This window comes from Petaurus breviceps, unplaced genomic scaffold (assembly GCF_028583685.1).
Source record: "Petaurus breviceps papuanus isolate PSGF00001 unplaced genomic scaffold, PetGlider_PUasm1.0 90594, whole genome shotgun sequence".
Lineage (NCBI taxonomy): Eukaryota > Metazoa > Chordata > Mammalia > Diprotodontia > Petauridae > Petaurus > Petaurus breviceps.
The window spans coordinates 3,053,777-3,072,578 of record NW_027187281.1 but is presented as its reverse complement, the minus strand read 5'-3'; the positions used below and the strand labels follow the sequence as shown (position 1 = coordinate 3,072,578).

General features: G+C 36.1%; 1 protein-coding gene across 6 annotated transcripts in view; it reads left to right on the top strand.

Moving 5' to 3' along the window:
* FNDC3A (fibronectin type III domain containing 3A) overlaps nucleotides 1–18,802 on the top strand; it is a 189,631-nt gene that overhangs the window by 95,707 nt on the left and 75,122 nt on the right. Inside the window, exon 1 of one of the 6 annotated variants that reach the window (XM_069063639.1) lies at nucleotides 13,549–13,714. The exons of the other annotated variants lie outside the window; for them this stretch is intronic. Coding sequence (XP_068919740.1) covers nucleotides 13,564–13,714 — 151 coding nt within the window. The 5' untranslated portion in view covers nucleotides 13,549–13,563. Of the gene's footprint in view, nucleotides 1–13,548; nucleotides 13,715–18,802 lie in introns of those variants that run through there. 6 annotated transcript variants of the gene reach the window in all.

Sequence of the window (18,802 nt, the reverse complement as noted above, 5' to 3'; positions counted from 1 at the left end):
CCAATAATTTTAAAATTATCTCTCCTGGATCTTTTTTCCAGGTCAGTGGTTTTTCCAATGAGGTATTTCTTATTGCCCTCTCTTCTTTCATTTGTTTGGATCTGTTTAACAGCATCTTGATTTCTCATAAATTTACTAGCTTCCATTTGCTCCACTCTAATTCTGAAGGAATGATTCTGTTCAGTAAGCTTTTGATATTCTTTTTCCATCTGGCAAATTCAGGTTTTTAAGGCATTCTTCTCCTCATTGCCTTTTTGAGCCTCTTTTGCCATTTGAGTTAATTTTTTTTTTAAGCAATCGGGGTTAAGTAACTTGCTCAAGGTTACACGACCAGTTATTTCTGGGTGTGGTGCTGAGTATCTGAGCCCAGGATTAGATCTCCAGGTCATCCCGACACTGGAGCCGGTTCTCTTACTCGCTGTGCTACCTGGCTGCCCCTAGTCTATTTTTTAAGGTGTTATTTTCCTCAGTCAGGCTGTTGACTTTCATTTCATAATTTTCTTGCATCATTCTCATTTCTCTTCCCAATTTTTCCTCCACTTCTCTTATTTGCTTCTTTTAAGGTCCTCTTTGGCCTGTAACCAGATCATATTTTTCTTGGAAGCCTTTGGTGCAGGAGTTCTGGCTTCACTGTCTTCCTCCTGTTCCATGCTTTTCTCCTTTTTGTCCCCAAAATAGGAGTCTAATGTTGCATTGCTTTGCTTGGTTTGTTTCCTTTGCCGGGTCATGTTGCTACTCAATTACTTGACTTTTGGGCTTTTTGCCACAGTAGGACTCTGCTACCAGACAGGGGAGCTTTGTACCAAATACTGGGGTTTTCTCAGCTGCCAAAGGTTTCTCATCCCTGGGGGAGAGGCTGACGCACTCCCAACTACTGTATCCCAAAATCCACACTGCACTGATCTCTCACTTTGTCTTTTGGATCTGTGTGTTGATAATTCTGGAAACAGCCACAGCTGCTGGTGATCTGGAGTCCCTCCAGTCGGCTCCCAGAGCGCTGTGCTGGCCAATTCCTGCTGGCCTGCCAGGCTGTCCTCAGCAGGAGGTTAGCTTCTTTGTGTCATTTTGTGAGTTCTGTAGCTCCAAAGTTTGTTCAGAGTCCCCTTTTACATGAATTGGGGGATGTGGAAGCCAGAGTCTGGTGGAAGTCCTCTTTCTACTCCGCCATCTTGACTCCACCTCCCACAGTATTCACTTTTGATTTTTTTTTCTTATTGTTCTTTCCATTTACGTTGTTGTCATTGTATATATTCTTTTCTTGGTTCCACTTGATTCACTTTGCATCAGTTTACATGGGTCTTTCTGTGCTTCTTTGTATTCATTTTCATTGTACCTTAAAGCATAATAATCTATTACGTTCACATATCATAGCTTGTCTAGTCATTTCCTAATCCTGCTTTGTTTCCAGGTCTTTACTGTTACAAAAAATGTTAGTGTAACTGTTTTTGTGTATATGAGGACTTAACTTTTAGTACTGAGCTTATTAGGGCATATTCCAAGTAATGAAATCTTTGGGTCAAAAGGTATGGATATGATAGTCACTCTCTTCCTTTAGTTCTAAATTGCTTTCCATAATGGTTGGACCATTTCCTGTCTCTACGAAAAATGCTTTAGTATGCCCATCTTTCTACAAATGTGGAGATTCACACTTTCGCTTATCTGAACTTTCATCACCATTGACTGTTCTCATCTTTTCTGTTTTACTGGGTATGAATCGAAACCTCAGATTTGTTTTGCATTTCATTTCTCTTTTTAGTGATTTGGAGCATTCTGTCATGTGGTTGTTAACAATAGTATTTAAATGGCACTTTACGTTTTGAAAGAATATTATCTCATTTGATATTTACAACAGCCTGTAAAATAGGGGTAATAATATCATTACTCCACAGAATTGTTATGAGGAATGAATGAGAAAGCACTTGTAAAGTGCTGTGTAAATTTTAAAGTGCTATATAAATAATAGCTATTATTATTGTTATTATTATCTGAGGCAGGATTTGAACTCAGGTTTTCCTGACTCTTAAGTCTAGCACTTCCTCCACTGTACTACCTAGCTCCCAACTAGATAACATCTCGTTCCTTATGTTGTTCCCTCTATTGCCTGTCACTTTACAGGTGAGAAAACTGAGGCTTAGAGGTTGATGTGTCCAAAGTGGAAAGAATTAATTGATCCTCTGATTCCAAGCCTGATGTTCTTTCCGCTATGCCAGTTCTTGGTGTTGTTGCTGTTCTTTCTATTCCCTTTCTCCTCCCTTATACCCATTGGGACTTCTCTCCCTTAATCTCTCTAGTTTTCTCTTCTTTCTTTTAACTGCTATAATGCACCTAAATGGGGGAAGGGGGAACCCAGGTTCCTCATCTTTGTTCCTTCCTTTCTGCTGAGCTGACCAGAGGATTTCAGAAGAATTCTGCTTTGCTGCTGCTAGGTCTCTTTCCACCCCCTTTCCACTACTCTCATATCTCTTGTTCTTATGTACCTCTTCCTTTGTGATCTGGCTTCCCATTCCCTTTATTTGCTTAGTAATCAGTGTAATGTTTCTGAGGATTAAGCAGAGGGTATGATCCATAGCTATTTTTTTCCTCAAGACAGTTCTGATTTCAGGGAGAAAAAATAGTGTACTCTTAATAAAGATTTGTAGAAAATATAATTCTTAGATCATATTTTCAAGTAGGATCTGGAGCTAAACCAGTAACAGACCACTATGTATCTGCTTAAAAATTACATTTTTAAAAAAAATTATTAAGTACCCACTATATGCAAGGTACTTCCATGCTAGGAATACATGGTTTTAAAATGATGGTATTTGCTTTAAAGAATCTAATTGATAGACAATTAGTTATGATACAAATTGGAACTCAGTAAGTACATAGAAGTAGCTAGACCAGAGAGGCACAAGGTACTGGGGGCTAGAAGGGCAAGCACTTTATGGCTGATAGATCAAGGAAGTTCTTCTGAAGGAGGTGGTGCCTAAGCCTGGATGATGAAAACAGTTATAGATTTGGAAAGAATTTGTTGAAGGGAGATTGGCGTATGGCAAGCACAAATGTATAGAAATAGGAAAGAGTGGAATTAGACAGTAGAAGACACTTTTCAGTTCTCTAGAATGTTGACTATATTATGAGAATAGTGGTGAATCAGGTTGAATCTTGTTTGTAAAGACTTCGATGGTAAACTGAGAATTAACATATAGTATCACCTAGGAACAACCAAGAAACTTCCCCCTAGTGGATGATCTGAGGTTCAGACTACCCTAAAATAGCATCTCCCCAAGGAGCTTCTAGGGAGCAGGTTGCAGTGCCCTGGGTAGGCTGTCAGATGTGAAACTGGAAATAAACCTGGGGCAACTGAGTGAGCTTTTTGCAGATAAGAAAAAGCTGTGAGAACTGTACTTGTTATTTAAGTAACCAGTGGATTGTATAATTAAGACTTAGAGCATTTTATTGAATATAAATGCAACAGATTTTTATTCTCTTCATGAAACACTTAGACAAAATCCACAGAACTCTGGCTTTGAGACCTTGAAGCCTGAGAGAATGAGGGAATCAGTCCTTGGTCTGCAAGCAACAGCAACTTGGGGACAGCTCAGCAATATCCATAGCCATTTACTTAGTATTATGGTTTGTAATTTGGTAGACAACTATCTACTGTACTGTCAGTATTGCCTATGAGCCCAGAAATGGGTGACAGCAATGGATTAGAAGAGCCTAACTCCTGCCTTCATGAAACTGGGAGTCTATAGGATTGTTGGGGTTGACATTTTTGGTCCTAGCAGGAGGCACTGCTTTTAGCAATCTGTCATGCCTGATGATGCCAGGTAGTTCAAGGCAAAAGGTTGGACAAGTTGTAGTAGTTGAAGCACGAACTTAGACATTGTATAGCTGGCAACAGCTGAAAAGGAATTTCCCTCCAGGTAGATGATCTCAGACACAGGATGGGGAGCTGTCTGGAGAGAATGGAGTAGCTAAAAGTGGCTTCCTGTGGCTAAAAGTGGAACTAAAAAATAAAAATAATTTTATTTCTGGCTGCCTCAGTCCCCCACAGTTATCGAATTCATCTTGCAGACAATTAAAGGCCAAAGGAACTATGCTCATTACTTTTGTTGTTGCTTTATAATATCCTTTAGAACTAGTGTTTCTGGGGCAGCTAGGTGGCGCAGTGAGTAAAGCACCGGCCCCGGAGTCAGGAGGACTGCCTCAGACACTGAACACCCACACACACAAAAAAAACTAGCCGTGTAACCTTGGGCAAGTTTCTTAACCCCACTTGCCCTCCAAAAAAAAGAAGGCAGAAAAGAAAAAAAAAAAAAACAACTAGTGTTTCCATTGATTGAGAATAGAACAAATTTCTAGTCTAGGCTAGAGACAGCCTTGAATGCTGTGCTAAAAAGATTGTATTTTATCTCGGGGGAGTTGAAGAGCCATTGAAGGTTTTGGAGCAAGAAAATGTACTAACAATAGACAATAGGACTTTAAGGTTTACAAAGTGTTTTTCATATATTCATTGTCAACCCTATGCATTTGAAAAATTAATTGGCAGCAGTGTTAAAAATATATTGGGAAGATACAGAGACTGAAGAAAAGAAGGCCACTTTAAAACTTTTTCTTTTTTTGGGGGGGGGGGGGGTTGGGGGTAGGAGAGCCAGTCAGGTTTAAGTTACTTGCCTAGGTCACATAACTAGTAAGTGTCCCTGGCTAGATTTGAACTCAGGTTCTCTTGACTCTAGGGCTGGTGCTAGCTTTTTTTTTTAATCCAAAAGTTTTAGAGAAAAGAGGGGACTTCAAATTATAATATATTATTTCAGCTATTTTATGTCAGCTTTTGTGGGTTTGCATGAGAACCTAACCATCAATAACATTATTTCTTTTTTTTCCCCTTTTGGAGGGCAATTGGGGTTAAGTAACTTGCCCAAGGTTACATGGCTAGTTTTTTTGTGTGGGTGTGTGTGTGTGTTAAGTGTCTGAGCCCAGAACTGAACTCAGGTCCTCCTGACTCCTGGGCTGGCTCTTTACTCACTGCCACCTAGCTTCCCCCCCCCCCCCCATAACATTATTTCTAAGGGTAAATAGGTTTCCAGATTAGAAATGTCTGCTTTTAAAATAACTTTAACACAATCTATTTTTAAAATGGGGCCTGGATATAAGTAGTTATTTTTCAGTGTTCCTTTAAAGGACAATGTTTTTTGGTGCCCAAATGCTAAATTGTTTCCATTTACTTTAACAGAGAAATAGATACTAGAATGTATTGTTGGTGTTCTTTGTGGTGTTTCTGAATAGTGTTCTCATTTCATAATTGGACAGATGTCTTTCTACATGTAAATACTCCAATTAACCACTATCATAGAGTTACGTTTTTAATGATTTGATAAGAATTGAGAAATGTCATTAAAATTCATTTATGCCTGAAATAAATTTTTGGGGGTTTTTTAATGCTTTGTATTTGGGGCTCTACTGGAACACAATTAGATAATTTTTAAAAATCAGAATGTTCCAATATATATTCCTACTTTAACAGTTCTACAAAATCTTTTTAAATAACTTGCCCATGGTTACACAGCCAGTTATTTTGTGTGGGTGTTAAGTATCTGAGGCCAGAACTGATGCCGGGTCCTCCTGACTCCAGGGCTGGTGCTCTTACTCACTGCACCACCTAGCTGCCCCTGTTCTACAAAATCTTAATGACAATGAACCATATTTGTAGTGAGAGCATCTTTAATATAAGAAAAATCAAAAAGGAAAGTCTTTCACAAACAATATATAGTCACACAATTGCCTGAACAATGCAAATAATACAAGATCTATTACATTTATTATAGACTACGAAAAAGCATTGAATTTAATTGGACAAAATTCAAGATCAAAGACTCCTCCCTTGCTTATGTTAAAAATTCCTTGAGATAATACTTGCAATAATTTGAGAATTCTCTTACTAATTGTCAGTCTTGGGGGAGGGAGGGGCATAAAGTCAAGGCATAAGGAAATGGATGTTCACTAGAAGTATTTGCCACTGTCTTAAAAGTTGTTCATTACAAAGTGTAAAAGGAAGAGGGATTCCCTATAGAAGTGTTATTCTTCCAGATATTCCTGTTTGCAGATGACCTCGTACAGAATGTATCAAATCCTAGAATATTGTGTAGCTTCTTAATTGGGATTCAAACCACTCAAAAGAGTTTTGCCTGACAATTCTAAGAGGAAAAAACAACTAGATGAAAAGGCAAAAGAACAAATTATTTATGATTAGTCTCAAAGAAGAGAGGATGAAACATAATATCCATGTTATATCCCCCTTTACATTGTAAGCTTCTTGAGGACATGGACCGTCTCTTATTAATTGTATCCCCAGTGCTTTACACAGTGCTTGGCACATGTGGCAAGTGAAAAAAAGTTAACCACTTGCCCTCCTAATTCCTTCAGTTCCTTCACACATAGGTACCTAATAAATGTATTTTGTATTAGAGCCTCACATATTCTCTTCATGGCAAAAAAAAGGAAGAGACCACAGGTATGAAATGTTGCATATGCTGCAAAATAGGTTTGATTTAGAAGTCAGTTTTACTTAACTGTTTTTTCCTTTTTTCAGTGGACAGAGGGAGGGTAGGGAGTGGAAAACAGTATTCAGAAAATGATTGTATTAAGTAGGGCAAGAGGAACTTTCATATTCAAGTTGTGACTGAGATTTACTGCTTCTGTGACTACACCTTTTCGGAACAGGTTGCTCATTGGATAAATTGTTTTGCATCCAGGTATTTTGTTTTCCTTTCACTAAAGAAATGTCTTTAAACAAATACAAATTGTATTGACATCTTTTATTTTTATATCTCCTTTATTTCTATTTTTCCCTTCCCTAAGAGTTGTCCCTTGTAATAAAGAATAAAAAAAAGGGAGAAAAATAGTTCTTCAAAACCAACCAACATATAAACTATGCCTAACAATATGTGCATTAATATATTATTCCACACCCATAGTTTCCAACCTCTGTAAAGTAGAGAGAGAGAGAAGTACATCTTTTCTGCTCTTCTCTTGGGTCAAGCTTAGTTATTATAATTGAACAGCCTTTTTTGTTTTTCATAAAACCCCTTCTTAAAAGCAAAATAAAACAAAAAAGTAGAAAAGAATGCTTGTCTTTCTGACTCCAACTTTCATTTAGACACCCATTGAGCTAATCATTCTTTCTGCTGTAGATTAACAATGAGCTAGACTCAGAATTGGATAAGATTGTGAGAGTGGGCCAGATTGTATTTGAGGAATCATATATCATTTTCAACAACCCCAAGTCTTTTCACCTAAACCAAAGACCTATCTTTCTGATATTTTTCTTCTGGTAATGCTATATGACTCTAAAGAATCAATTTCAGGTTGCTCAAAGAGCAATGCAGAAATGAATAGTGGGTATAAATAGACTGCAACATAATATCAGTAATGAATTGAATGTAAGAAATGGAATGAAATATATCAAAATCATGAATTATTGGGGACAAAAAGATTGATTCAGCTGTGTAGGAAACCCCAATTGCCCTGTCTTCTTCCCTCCAAAAAAGCAAAAAAAGAAAGAAAGAAATATAAGCATCTGTCATTTTTTCAACTTTCATGTTTACATCTACAGTTAAATCTTAGCCAAATGCCACTCTGTTACTCATATTCAGATACCTTCATTGGTACCCTATAGAATAAAAATTGGTACCTATAGAATAAAATTTACAGTATCAGAGTTGGAAGGAGATTCCAGGGCCATCAAGTCAGAGCAAGAATACTCTTTACAGTTTACCTAATAAGTGTTCATCTAGCCTTTCTTTGAAGAAACTTACCTTCCAAGACTGTTCATTTTGGGATCTTGTAGAAATCCCTCCTTCAACATCACTATCCAGGCATTCCATAGAAATTTTTTTTTGGACAGTATATCAACATGTGTGCCTGTCTATGTGCAAGAGACAGGTGAATTTCAATCAATTAACAAGTATGTTAAGTGCCAGACAGTGTGCTAAGCACTGGAGATACAAAGAAAGTAAAAAAATATGGTCCCTGTCCTCTAGGAACTCACATTCTACACAGGGAGTCAACATGCAAACAACTATTTACATATGCACTTTAAGTGAGAGATAATCCCAGAAACAAGGCACTAATAGTGGATGGAATTGGTAAAAGCCTCTTGCATTTAAAGTCTTGAAGGAAATGAGAGAAGCCATTTTTTCAGGAAAGGAGGTTAGCCACTGAAGAGGTACACAGTCAGGAAATGGAGTATCATAGGAAAACAGTAAAGAAGGCCAATGTTGCTGTATCATAGAGTTCTCTGAGGAGAGTAAAATGTAAGAAGACTGAAAGGGAGGGTAGGAAGGTACCAGGTTATGAAGTGCTTTAAAGTCAAATAAATCTCATATTTGGACATAGTAATATGGAGCCCCTGGGTTTTTTTGAGTGTTAGTATATGACATAGTCAAATAAATCTTCACATTAGGAAGATCACTTTGGGAGATGGAGAATGGGCTTAAGTGGACAGATACTTGAGTCAGGGAGACCAACCAGAAGACTATTAAAATATTAGGTCAGGTTATAAGACCTGCACCTGTGTGGTGGCCATGAGAGAGAACAGAAGAGAATGTATATGAGAAATGTTGAAATGTCCAGATGTGGCAGCAGATTGGGTATGTGGATTGAGTGTGAGAGGAGCAGGCAATGAAACCAAGGTTATGAGTTTGGCTAAACGAGACAGTGGTGGTGCCTTTAACAGCAGCAGGGAAGTTGGAAAGAGGGAATGGGTGAGGGGAAAATAATAATAGCAGGTCAATCTAGCCCACTTCAGTTCTTAATTTTCTCCATTTTTCTCTGTTCTGCTACTTGAACTTATGGGCCTCAGTAGAGACTCCAGCACAATATCATGCATTACCCTGAAGGTGAAAAAGTAAGAAAGCAAGATAGGTAGATAATTAGGAACAATAAATGCAAAATCAGAATATAGGTAAAAGAAAGATTATGTGGGTAAGTGACATGAAGAAAAGGGACCTGATAGATCTGAAGCATATGATTTTACCTGTCTTAAGACTTCAGTTCAAAGTTGGTCTCCTTTGCCTTCATGCTTTGTTAAGTCACTTTAATTCATATTTACCAGGAAGATAACAATTTTCTTACTTTGGGGTCACTGAGACCAGCATAGAACTTTCTTTGGGGAAATTGGTGCTGATCACCCTGGCTGATGGTAGCATTCTTCGCTTTTTTGTATGCGGGTCTTCTCCCCAACTTAAAGACAGCTTCCTCTAGCATTGACTTTCACAGTGGGACTTACTCTAAGGAAGAGACAAAATTGAGGAGAGGGAGGCTGCTTAAATAGGCATTTTATTTCCATGACTGATGAAAATAACTAGCATTTAAAGCCTGTTTATGAGGATAATAAAAATTGATTTAAAAAAATAAAAGGATTAATGAATTACATGATATTAGCCAGGCTTTAAAAGGAGTGGGAAAAGTGAATAGAAACTTTTGTATAAAAAAAAAGAATTGTTAAAAAAAAAGTCTTATAATCAAAGAGATGGCAAGAAGGCCATAAGTAGGATTATTATTCCATGTTTAGATGTTACAACTTAATCTGTACAATAAATATGTCAATTCATTGTGTAATATAATATCCTACATCAAGTGGAGTAAGTATATCTTTTCAACTCCTGAACATCATGTGATAAAACTAGTGATTTATAAATAGGTTATGGCAAATTTTTATGATTGTTTTATTATAACAACATGGTTTTACAAAGTAAACAAATCAGAATGATAGATTCTCTGTTTATAAATTTTTTTCTGCTTCATTGTACTCTTTCGGTCTCAATTTTTTTTCATCTGCAAAATGAAGAGATTGAATCAGCTCTTTTCTGAGTTCCCTTCTAGCTCCAAATCCTATGATTGTATTGATTCTTTTTTTTTTTTTTTTTTTGCCTTTTGGAGGGCAATTGGGGTTAAGGGTTAAGTAACTTGCCCAAGGTTACACAGCTAGTATTTTTGTGTGGATGTTAAGTGTCTCAGGCCAGAACCGAACTCGGGTCCTCCCAACTCCAGGGCCAGCGCTTTACTCACTGCGCCACCTAGCCGCCCCGATTGTATTGATTCTTGATTGCTTAATGTACATGTCTTATTGAAATACGCTAGAGACAAGGATGGTTTTTGCTATCATGAGATATCATCAGATTTAAATTTATTAATATATTCTTTAATCATGACAAATGACTGGAAAAATAAATTAGGGGCAAATTAGACCCAGTCATCTGTCTGTGGAAAATTGAGTATAATCAAATGTCTAAAAAAATTATTCAAATGATGTACCTGTGACTGTTTTTCTTTGTGATTATAACTGGTTTCTGTTGTATGAAAAACATGTGTTCTATTTAATGTCATTCATTTGATCCAGGATTATGTAACTTTAGGCAAAACAATATTATATACAGATATTTAATTCCATAGTAACATAGCTAAGTAGAAAAATGCAGTGTTTCTGTTATATGGTATGGGAACAAAAGCTAGTATGTCAGACAAAGGACCCTAACATTCTAAGAGAGTTCATGTAGTATTTATTATTATATAATGTTGGGTATTCCTGTATATGAAGACCACTTTTCTACAAGCTACTAGTGTTGGTAACTATATGTGGGTCTTTCTAACTAGTTTCATTCTTTTTTTCAAATCATTTCTTTCAACATGAAGTGAAAGAGAGTCTTTGGTTCCTTTGTTAAAGCAACAACACACAATTCAACAAGACCTAATTACAATAACCCAGAGAACATTACTAAGGTGAATACTAGCTAGGGGCAGTGTGATGCTGTTAGTTATAGTATCCCAGAAAGATTAGATCTATGACAATTAGAAGTTACTAAAGTTTCAAAGGGTCCTGGGCAATATTTCTAGTCCTAATAAACCATGTGCTCTGCATCTGTGCTCTTTCAGGTAAATTCTAGATTTTAAGGAAAATACCAGAAGTGTTGCTGAAGAATGAAAGAGAAGGTGGCAGCTAGGTGGCACAGTGAATAGAGCACTGGCCCTGGAGTCAGGAGGACCTGAGTTCAAATCCGGACTCAGACACTTGACACACTTACTAGCTGTGTGACATTGGGCGAGTCACTTAACCCCAGTTGCCCTGCCTTCCCCCCTCCAAAAAGCAAAAACAAAAAAACAAACAATGAAAGAGAAGGATATATCACTTTATTGGTACATCAGGGATGAATTCCATTGCCACATGTATTTTGAAAATAGTTGTGTCCTTCTGCATCCATTTTGCAGTAGATAATATAATAAATAAATAAAATATTTTTATTTTCATGATAACCTTTAAAACCAAATTCCCCTTTTGCCTTTCTTGATACAAAATGAACATGAAATTTTTTTTGTAGCAATTTCTTTATTGTCATTATATTTTATTATAGGATTGTGGCATTTAGCTAGAAGGGTCTAAAAGATTATCTAGGCCAAACCCTTTATTTCATATATAAGCTATTTATGCTACGTTTTCTTGATGTATGGTTGGGTTTTTGGGGGGGTTTGTTTTGTTTTTTCTTTTATGCTAATTGATTATCCTTCATTTGTAGAACTTTCTAGTATTATTAATAGATGGTTGTCTTGAAAAAAAATCACTCAGACCACTTTTTAAAAATATAGGCTTTTGTTATTTTCTTATGTGCTTAAGCCTAAAATAAAATTCTGCAAGTCTTAAATCTGAAGATTGTTTATTTCCTGTAATGTGTCCATGTTAGGTGAATGTGTTACTGCATCAGTTGGTACTCTTGTTTCTGCTACTGTGGCCTTTATTTTTCATCTACTGGGGCTTACGTCTTTGATTCATATCATTTGCCAGTGTGATGTCAAAGTGTGGGTGTTCAATTATAAAGACATAATTAACCTAAAATGCTGCAGTGAATCCCAAGTACTATTTCCTACCAGGATAACAAAGCAAGAATGATTCATCATTGTTCTACTAAAAATAGCAGTGTTCATGACCTGCAGTATCCATATACATTAATATCATAGACTCTGCATCTTTCTAACCAGAATGCAAACATGATGGGAAAATATCCTTTAATAGAAAGAGATAACTGATCAAATATGTCTCGTGTTTCAAAGTCTTCATTCAGTAAGCAGTTCAGTGTAAAGAAGAAAAACTATGAGATCAAATTCACCCTATTAAGTTATTCTATGTAAGTTTTTTTTAAACTTTATTTGTATTGTGCTTATTCTGGAGACATCTAAATATTAAATATGAATATGTATTTTTAAAATATGAGATATATAAAAATACAGAATTTTTCTAATCTTTGCTAATACAGGAGGAAAAACTGAAATTCACCAACTATCTCATACCTCACTTTTGCTACTAATCCTTTAATTTTTAAATAAGAGCAGTAGATTTCAGAAGAAAATATTATAAATATACATATATAATCTTTTGTTTATCACTTTAATATATATTGAAGAGGTAAAAAAAAATCACTAACTTAACCATTTCTCTTTACACTCTTAACTCCTCTTCCTCTTTGCCAAAAAAAAAAAGGTCACTAAACTCCTTCCATGTTTTATTTCTCTGTATTCCTCACTGTGTCTGACTCAGTTGTTTGCATATAATAGGCCCCTAATGAATGATTTTAAAAAAAATTAATGTACAGCAGACATTAAGTGTTTATCGTTTGATGGATTATCACCCCCATTGTATCTACCTTTTGTTTCAGACACCATAGTGCCTAAATTCCCCTGCAAAAGCCAGTGAAACTGACCTTTTTGAACCCAGTTTTCTCTATATAAGAAATTGCTTGACCTGCCAAATGATTTTAAGTGTCCCTTTGTTGAAGATAACTCTGAATCCTTATGGTGCACAGCAAAGAGGAAGAAAAGAGAAAATAGATAAGGGCCTTGTGACTCAAAACAATAGGATCCCACACATATAAAGAGATTTAGAGGAAACTATGTTTCTAGAGTACTAGAACAGAAATTTTTTTTAAACCAAACATATAACAAATGAGAAAGTCTATGTGAAAAGGTGGTGGTAGTAGAAAACTGAACCACAAAAAGTGTTAGAATAGTATTTATTATTAGTATAAGATACACTAAATGTGACATGCCGCTTTAAAATATTTATTCCTGTGTGGAATGTACATTTCTGTGTTTTATGTGTTCTGTGCATTCATTAAGCCATTAGTTCGAAACAATATTTAAAGGCTAAAAATAGCCCATTAAAAAGTAGCTTTTATCTTTTTTTAAACTGCAGTATTTATCAGAACAAAAATGCTAAGTGAATAGCACAGGTTTTTAAGTGAAAAGTATGTTAACCAAATGAAACAGTGCATGTTATAGAAGATAGCTACTGAGAAATGCCATAGGAAAGTAATTGAAAAGAAACTTTTTTCGTTTTTTCAACTATTTATTTAATTTTACAGGCTTTTGAGTTTATTCATAAGGCATTATTTAAAGGTAGAATTTGATCAAAGTAAACTACAGTGCACTGCCTGAAGACATTACTTTTCTGTGGGGCTTAGTAAAGGAAGCTGATGTGAACAGGAAGGCTTTCTTTTTTTTACCTCTGTCGTTTTCACTGTAGGTCACATGATAGCATCATGTGACTCGGTCAAAGGAGCTTTTCCTTCTCCAGCTTTGCAAAAAAACAACGATCCTCCAATTAAAGCAGATAACGTGTACAACGTTGTCTTGTTGGATTCTCTTGTCCTCTGCCGCTACTGTAAAAACAAAATGAGTGGTAAGATTTGCTAACTGTTTTGAGAACATTCTGTTTTTATTTAAAAACATAGAAAGCACTGTATTAATCTAAAAGCATTGTGTTCTTGAATTTGTGCCAGATATAGCAATGAAAATGTACTAACTACCATGTGGTTAAAATTGCTAGAATTATATAATTCGAAGGGTTTCACATTCCACAGAATACTTTTTCCACTACTTACTTTTGTACTGCATGTGGATGTTCTGAGTTTTTTGGTTTTTTGTATTTCGGTTTGGGGATATTTTAACTGTAACAGGGAAATGTGATTGAGGTTATTCTGGAGGCCATTATGAAAACCTGCTTTATGTGGAACTTCAGCAGTCCATTGCATGTTAGGCACTTAAAATTCTAGAAATTCATTGTTTTATGTAGCATTCTTAAAATGTTTAAATAAGAAAAGCAGAGGTTAGGTGTTTTAAAATAATCTTAATGAAAAGCATTTTATGATTTAAGCCTTTTGTGGTGCTTTTAAGGTATTTTATTGTTTTAAATGCCAAATTCAATTGAAAAATGTTTTTCCTATGTGATAGAGTGCTGTTTACAGGTAGGATTTTAAATTAACTTCCCAAAATAACTGACAGTTGTATGATTTCAGATCTGTTTTGTTTTAATCAAATAATTTTAAAAGCTGCTAAGCAAAATTTTTAGAATTTTAAATTTATTTTTAGAACAGGTGTGTTCTATTTATAGTTTTTATATTTTGGGCAGATTTTGAATTTTCTCCATATGGGACAGGGTTGTTTTTGTTTTGCACTTTTAATTTCTACTTAAGTCAGAAAATTACAATGGCTAACATTTATATAGTACTTTAAGGTTTGTAAAGGTGTGTGTGTGTATCTCACTGTTTAAACAAAGGTAATCCCCCCCCCCCCAAATTAAATTCCTTTTTTTCTTTGCACACAGATCTACTGCCACAAAGTAACTTTTAAAGTTATTTTGTATACTGGTTGTTTTTTTGTATGATGTGTTAAATATGTTATTACAGATTAATATTTTAAATATTAGCTGTAGTTAGTTATTTGGGGTCAGGGAATCTGAGTAAAACTTTTTCTCAAAACCTACTTTTTTGTGTCTGTAGGTCACAAGTCATTAAGAGTAGGGTGGTAGAGTTACCATATGGAAAAAAGTTAATAGCTTATATTATAATTAATATATGTAATGTATATTAATTATAATTTAATATTATAACTGAGCCAGTTACTTGAGTTAAATCTTGATTTTGAATTGACTTGTGGCCCCAGCGGAGATCAAAAATGAGATTATTCTCACTTTGAAAGAACCATTTTTAAGATATGCCAATCAATGATTCAGTCTGTGCTTACAAACAGATTTCATCAGAAGTACAATATATTGTCAGATGTCATTTACAAAATGTAATATAGCCGCCTTTTGAAGACTTATTGTCATTTTAATCATATCAATTAAATAGGAACAATCAGCATTGATATAGAAGTAGCGTTGTTTTGATTTCTAGTTAACAATTGTTAAAACATACTTTATATTTCTCTGGACAAATAAAAATACAGTCAGATAATCTAGGTTCGAGTCTCAGGTCCTCTAACATTTGCCAGTTATGTGATTATGGACAAAATCGGTGTACTTTTCTATAAAATTTGGGTTATATTACCTACTTCACAGGGTGGTTGTCAAGAAAGAATTTTGTAAATCTTAAAATGACTGTATAAGAGTAGAATGAGCCTTTTTTTGTGAGATGAAAAATGAATTCAAATGCATTTTCAAATGAAAAGTAATTTTGATCTGGACTTTGGAGTCAATCTCCTTTTGTTAGTAAAGGAAGTAAAAGTAATTGAGGACCCTCATTGTTTTCATATGTGTGATTTTCAAAATTCCACAATACTAGTTGCGGCAATATGTTGTCTTAGCTATCCACGAAAAGGAAGAAATTCATAAAAACAAAAATGACTTAAAAGTAGATGTTTTTAGAGACAAAATAATCTGATACCCTGAGTGGCAATTTCTTTTTGGTGAAACTGAGGGCAGAATCTTTTCATCTCCCAAAGTATTCAAATGTTGTATTTTATTGTTTTTGTTGAGTCATTTCTGACTCTCTGTGACCCCATTTGGGGTTTTCTTGGCAAAGACACTAGAGTGGTTTTGCCATTTCCTTCTCCAGCTCCATTTACAGATGAGGAAACTGAGGCAAACAGGATTAGGTGACTTGTCCAGGGTCACACAGCTGATAAGTATCTGAGGCCAGATTTGAATTTGGGTCCACCTGAGTCTAGGGCTGGTGCTCTATCCACTGGACTACCTATATATCAGTCAACCTCCATGCCTTCCCTGTATATTTCTTACCCTTAAGGTAGAGCCACAGAGAAAAATCTAACCTGTCCCTAGTCTCCAAAGGTGACCTTATCTGCAGTCTTTAAAGAGTATTTGGGAGTAGTAGTGCCTGGAACTAGGGCTTGGGATCGAGATCTACAGTAAATAGCAACTAATATTCTGATCAAGCCTAGCTGGGAAGTGTGTGACCACTCCTAATACCTCATGCTTTCAATATTTAATCTCATCTCCCATCTCCCAATAATACTTAATCTTACTGTCCCCTCCCACCCCCATAATTGCCTACCAGACTAAGAACACAGTTGTTCCAATATAGGAACTGATAATTAAGCAACTGCTAGTAACAGGAACATTTCTAGAGCAGACATTCAAAACAAACTTCTCCGCAGATTGATTTTCGTTGGTATGCGAAACTCACTTTATTTTTTTCTCATTAAACTTCTGCTGTGTTCCTCACTTTGCTTCATTGCCCCCTAAAAAAGAAAACGTTATTTTAACTTGAACAAAATAAAGATCATTGTAATATGTTTTAGCTATGCAGTATGTGCTCTAAACCTACTTTTCTGTCCTCAGTTTCCACTACTACCTTCCACCACTACCAGTGGTGGAACAGTTCTCACAGAAGACCTTGCCTCATATTTACCAAGAAACCTGAAGCTATCTGTTGTGAGTTCCCTCTTCTCCTCAGTTCTATAGCTTAAATTCTGTTTTCCACATTTTCTCTTCATTTGTTTCTCTCTTCTTGCCAAAACCAATCCCTCAAATTTTACTCTTGATCCCATCCTCTCTTATCTCCTCTTACCTCCTACTTAGCAGTCTTCAGCTCCCTCTTTCAGGAAGCTGTGAGCTTCCTGAGAACAAGGCCTGGCTTTTGCCTTTCTTTGTATACCCACTGCTTAGGAAAGTGCCTAGTGCATAGTATGTGCTAATAAGTGCTTACTAGCTGACTGGCTTCTTACCTGATGGCTCACAAACATATCCAGATATCCTCCATCCTTAAAAAACTTCAGCTAGACTGTGCTGTTACCTCAAACCATCTTATATCTCTCCTTTCTTTGTCATACTTTTTTTTAAAAAAGCCTATAAAAAGATATTGTGGGCAATATCTCATCAACTTCTCTCACCCCTTTGTCATCTTTATTTCTTATCTTCCCCAGTGAAAACTAGCCTACTTGCTTGTCTTCCTAGTACTGCATTCAGTGTCTCTGCCTAAGCTGAGTGTTCTTCCTCCTCATCTCTATCTTTTGGAATCCCTAATTCTGCTCAAGGCTCAGGTCAAAAGCCACCTTCCACTTAAGACCTTTCTTAATCCTTACAATTTCTTAAAACTCAATTCCCACCCGATTTTAGAGACTTGATCTATACTATAATAATCTCTAGATTATTCCCCATGATATACTATGAGCTTCTTGAGAGGATGAGCTTTTCCTTTGTATCTTTATATCCTCAGCACCTTGCACAGTGCCTGATACGTAGTAGACCCTTATAATGCTTTTTTAAATGAATGTAATAATTTGAGAGTAAATTTTAGTATAAACTTAAAGAGAATTATGGTGTGGTGGAAGTATGTTTGGAGTTAGAGGAGCCTAGATGCCCCACAAATAAATACCCCAGTAAAACTCTGAAAACCAGTGATAAAGATACCCAAAGGGAAATAATAATACTTCCAGCCCTGGGCTGCAGAAAAATACTACTAGAATCCTATGTAAGCTATGAGACAAGTCAGAATTAGAAGGAAGGAGAAGCACACAAGCAGACAGTTCTCATGGCAGGAGATGAGACAAGACCAATAGCTGAACCCCAGGTTCTGGGGAGATAGAACAAAATCAGCACTTAGCTCACAGTCTGTCCTGCACAAGACAAGGCCAAACAAACACTTAGGCAGCCCAGCCTGAACCAAGACAGGGTACAAAACCAAACCAGTTCTTGTACAGGCCAAGTATACAAGTAAACCATGCCCAAGTTATAGAGGAGTCACAAGCAGGAGAGAGGGCAAGAGTAGGATTTCAGAGGTGAAATGGCTCATATTTTACAAGGAGTTCTAATACTAGCAGTCAACCACATTTGGTCAGGGCCCGTCAGGCTTACAGCAAGGAACAGAGCTAACTCCAGGTTTAGCACTGTACAAGGAGGAGTCAGAAAATTAGCTAAGGCTAAAAGCCCAAGTTTGAATTATCAGGAAACTCAGCCAAAACCCAGGGATTCCTACAGAAGACAGAGCTGGGACTTTTCCACCACAACCAAGATCAAACAGGACCTGCCCATACCATCCAGCACTATAGAAGGAAGCAGTCTGACCTAAACACACAACACTCAATCCAGAAATTTGTGCTGAAGATATGAGTAAACAGAAGAAAATGCTGAATACAATGAAGAAATACCTTGAATTCAGAGAAGCCTCATAGATGAACCTAGAAAGAATTCAACAAAAAAATCCAAAGGAGAGCCTTAGTACAAAGAATCCAAATGAACTATCAGAGTACCTGGGGGGGGGGAATGGAAAAAAAAAAACCCAAATATAATGTTAAAGGAAATGATAGCTAAGGAAGAAGAAATTGAATGTAATAGTTTGAGAGAAAATTTTAGTATAAACAAAGAAAAATAACTGCTCAGAACAAATAGTGATAAACCTTACCCAAGAAATTGGGCTCCCTGAAAATTAGAATGGGCCAAATAGAAAGCGGTGGCTTGGGAAAACAACAACAAAAGTAGAAGAAAATAGAGGAAAACATGAGGTATCTAACTTTAAAAGCAGCTGATCCG